This window comes from Vigna unguiculata, chromosome 3 (assembly GCF_037176805.1).
Source record: "Vigna unguiculata cultivar grain cowpea cultivar isolate G323 ecotype 2 chromosome 3, ASM3717680v1, whole genome shotgun sequence".
In the NCBI taxonomy this organism is placed as follows: domain Eukaryota; kingdom Viridiplantae; phylum Streptophyta; class Magnoliopsida; order Fabales; family Fabaceae; genus Vigna; species Vigna unguiculata.
In genome coordinates this window covers 51,309,623-51,313,121 of record NC_140794.1, presented here as the reverse complement: position 1 = coordinate 51,313,121, position 3,499 = coordinate 51,309,623, and the positions used below count along the sequence as shown (strand labels likewise).

Genomic DNA, 3,499 nt, shown 5'->3' with positions numbered 1-3,499 from the left:
CTCATTTGAAAACCATTGAATTCACTTGGAGTATAACTCATGACTATTACTTCTAGACTGCCAAAATAGACTATCCAAGTTATCCTATGCCAACTATTTCAAAAATGTTACAAATCCAAGCCTTTCCACAGCTCCCTTTCACATAATTTGGTAGACTAGTTTTTCCTTGCTTCATTAGTTTTCATTCTAAGTTAAGCACCGCATTTTCTTTACCAATTATCTCCATCTCATTTTATTGACACCTTTATATATGTTTGCACAAAAACTGAACAGGAAAAAAAATAAAGTAAAAAAAGTAAATTTGTGGAAATTTCAATTTGAGAAAATCTTTAATGTAAAAGGGATCAATTTCATTTGAAGAAAAAAGAACATTTTTTTCATGTTGTAAATGATTTTTTTTATATATTTTAAAATAAATAAATTGCTTCTATAGAAATATAAAACTGGCATTTATCCTAAAAAAAATTGAGCTTTGTTATCTAAATAGATTAAAAAGTTATAATAAGAAACAGATTTTTAAAATGTTATATATTCTTAAAGAAAAGCGTGGTTTATAAGAAATTTGTTTGTAGATGAAATTTGAAAGTGAAACTAAGTTGGATGAGGCGCAGAAGGTGGGAATAGGTTTGTAGTTGTCCGATGTTAAGTGGTGTCTGAATTAAGGAGCGCATCCAAGGTAGGTGGGCATGCATGGTGATGGTGTTATTTTGGCAAGATTTACAGAGAATGGCAGTGAGGAAAAATATAGCACATTCTGATGGTGATGAAAAAATGATTTGTTCAATTATGTGATGACCCGTGAGAGAGTGAGCCAAAAGCTTAACTGCCTCAAATCCCTCTCACAGTGCCCACCATTACACGACAAAACCCCAACTCCCATGTTCAAACAATTTGCTGGCCGGCTGCTTCACATGCCTCCAAAATCCAACACGAGCAGTGCTCCTACGGCTACAGGTACTACCCTCTCTCCACTGCCTCCCTCTTATATTTCATCTCTCTCTCTTTCTCTCTCTCTTTTTTTTTTTCATTCACAAAAGATAAAAAGGGTTAATTATCTCTGGGGAGGGGAGTGGGATTAGCACCTTTTGTAGCCATGAAAGTGATGTTCTCAGCACTACTCCTTTTGCCATCTGAAAAAGCCTGAACTTCCCCTAGAAGGGTCTCTTTTGCCCAATTTGACTTCAAATATGTTTTCTCGGGCCGAGAGTTTCCCCTCCACCGATCAGTCTCTGTTGGGAGGAACCATAATATAATCCCCCACGAAAAAGCTGAACTGTCTATTTTCTGTGCAGAATTCTCCCAAACTCTTCTGCCAATTTTCACCCACAACTTGGATCGCTTCCCAATGACAAAGGCACCACACACTACAAGTCAGGTCACTTTCCCTTTCTCCCTCTTCTCTCCTTAATTCCCCTTTCCCCTCTGCCCCCAACTTTCTTCTTCACCCTTTTTAAGTCACTCATTCATTCATTCCACCCGCACTGTCCATGACGCAATTCACACCCTTCCACCAAATCACACCCCTCCCCAACCCTACCATCATGAACAAAAACCAAATCCCTAGAACTAGGCCCTGGCCTGCAGGCTTCCCTACCTCCAAGGCCTTAACCAACTTCGCCGACGCTAACTGCATGGAACAGTTACTTCTTCACTGTGCCAACGCTATTCAAACCAACGACGTAACCCTCGCCCAGCAAATCCTTTGGGTCCTCAACAACATAGCATCCCCCGACGGCGACTCCAACCAACGCCTTGCCTCCAGCTTCCTCCGCGCCCTCACCGTACGTGCCGGCCAAACCGGCACCTGCAAGATGCTCGTCGAGGTAACCGATCACGACCGCACCAACCTCTCCCTAGACACCCACAAATTCTCCGTCATCGAGCTTGCCAACTTCGTCGACCTAACCCCCTGGCACCGCTTCGGCTTCACCGCCGCCAACGCCGCCATCCTAGAAGCCACCGATGGCTTCTCCGTCATCCACATCGTCGACCTCAGTCTCACGCATTGCATGCAGATTCCCACGCTCATCGACGCCATCGCCAGCCGCCACGAGGTCCCTCCTCTCATCAAACTCACTGTCGCCGCCGATGCCTCCCGCAGAGACATCCCTCCTATGCTCGACCACTCCTACGAAGAACTCGGCGCCAAGTTGGTCAATTTCGCAAGGTCCAGAAACGTCGTCATGGAGTTCAGAGTGGTTTCTTCCACTTACCAAGACGGTTTCGCGGGTTTGATCGAACAGTTAAGAGTGCAACAACAGCATTTTGTTTACGCAGTTGAACCTCGTCCCTCTGAGGCTTTGGTTATCAACTGTCACATGATGCTTCACTACATACCCGACGAAACCCTACACGCTATCCCCGAAACAGACTTAACCTCTTTGCTCTACGATTCTTCTTCTTCTTCTGCTGGTTCTTCTTCTTCTGCAGCAGTTAGCGTTACTCCCACTTCCTCTCTGCGATCGTTGTTCCTTAAGTCCCTGCGGGGTTTAGATCCAACACTTGTAATCTTGGCTGATGAAGATGCGGATTTGACATCCAATAACTTGGTTTGCAGGCTAAGATCTGCGTTTAACTATCTATGGATACCTTACGACACTGTGGACACGTTCCTTCCACGAGGGAGCAAGCAAAGGCAGTGGTACGAAGCAGACATTTCCTGGAAGATTGAGAACGTGATAGCGCAGGAAGGGGTTCAGAGGGTGGAGAGGGTTGAGCCAAAGAACAGGTGGGAGCAGCGAATGAAGAACGTAAACTTTCAAGCGGTGACTTTCAGTGAGGACTCTGTTGCGGAGGTGAAGGGGATGCTCGATGAACATGCTGCGGGGTGGGGATTGAAGAGGGAAGATGAACACATTGTCCTCACTTGGAAAGGACACAACGTGGTGTTTGCCTCTGCTTGGTTACCTGCTTGAACATCATTTTTTTACGCTTTGTACTTTATCAATAACAGACATTCATTATTTTCCTACTTAGTCTTTCTTAGTAACTTTCTTAAATAGTTACGTTGTACTTTTTAATAGTAAATAATTAGATCAGAAGTTATTTGTAGGTCTTTGTCGTGCTTTTATCAATGCAGGTCTTTCATATCTTTCCATTTCAAGTTTTACCCTCCTTTATTCTCTCCTCAGTTTCTCTCTTTCTTTCGAAGAATAGATACCTTCAATGAGTGTAATTCTTTTTATTATTATTTCGGTTCATTCTTATTCTTTCTAGACATTCTTGAGATTTTAAACATTTTATCCAAAAGTCAAATCTTATGATAGTTTTGCTGTCTCCTAGTAACCAACAGTAATAGACTAGTTGTTAGCCGGGTTTAGGTGATAAATGTCATGAGCAGAAGACATAGAAGACATATTTTCCTGGTGTTTTGGACTTAAGAGAATCATTTTTCCAAAATCAAAAAGCCATTAATTTTGAGTGTCCTAATGACTAAAAGCATTTTCATTGAAAATCATAACATCATTAAAGTACAATTTTACCATAGTTTTTCTTTTAT

At 42.4% G+C, this 3,499-nt stretch overlaps 1 protein-coding gene across 1 annotated transcript; it reads left to right on the top strand.

Annotated features, from left to right (window-relative positions):
* The first annotated feature begins 997 nt into the window (after positions 1–997).
* LOC114176834 (scarecrow-like protein 32) lies at positions 998–3,190 on the top strand. Its single transcript, XM_028062015.2, has one exon. The coding sequence runs from the start codon at positions 1,488–1,490 to the stop codon at positions 2,913–2,915; it is 1,428 nt and encodes a 475-aa protein (XP_027917816.2). The 5' UTR covers positions 998–1,487; the 3' UTR covers positions 2,916–3,190.
* The last annotated feature ends 309 nt before the right edge of the window (positions 3,191–3,499 follow it).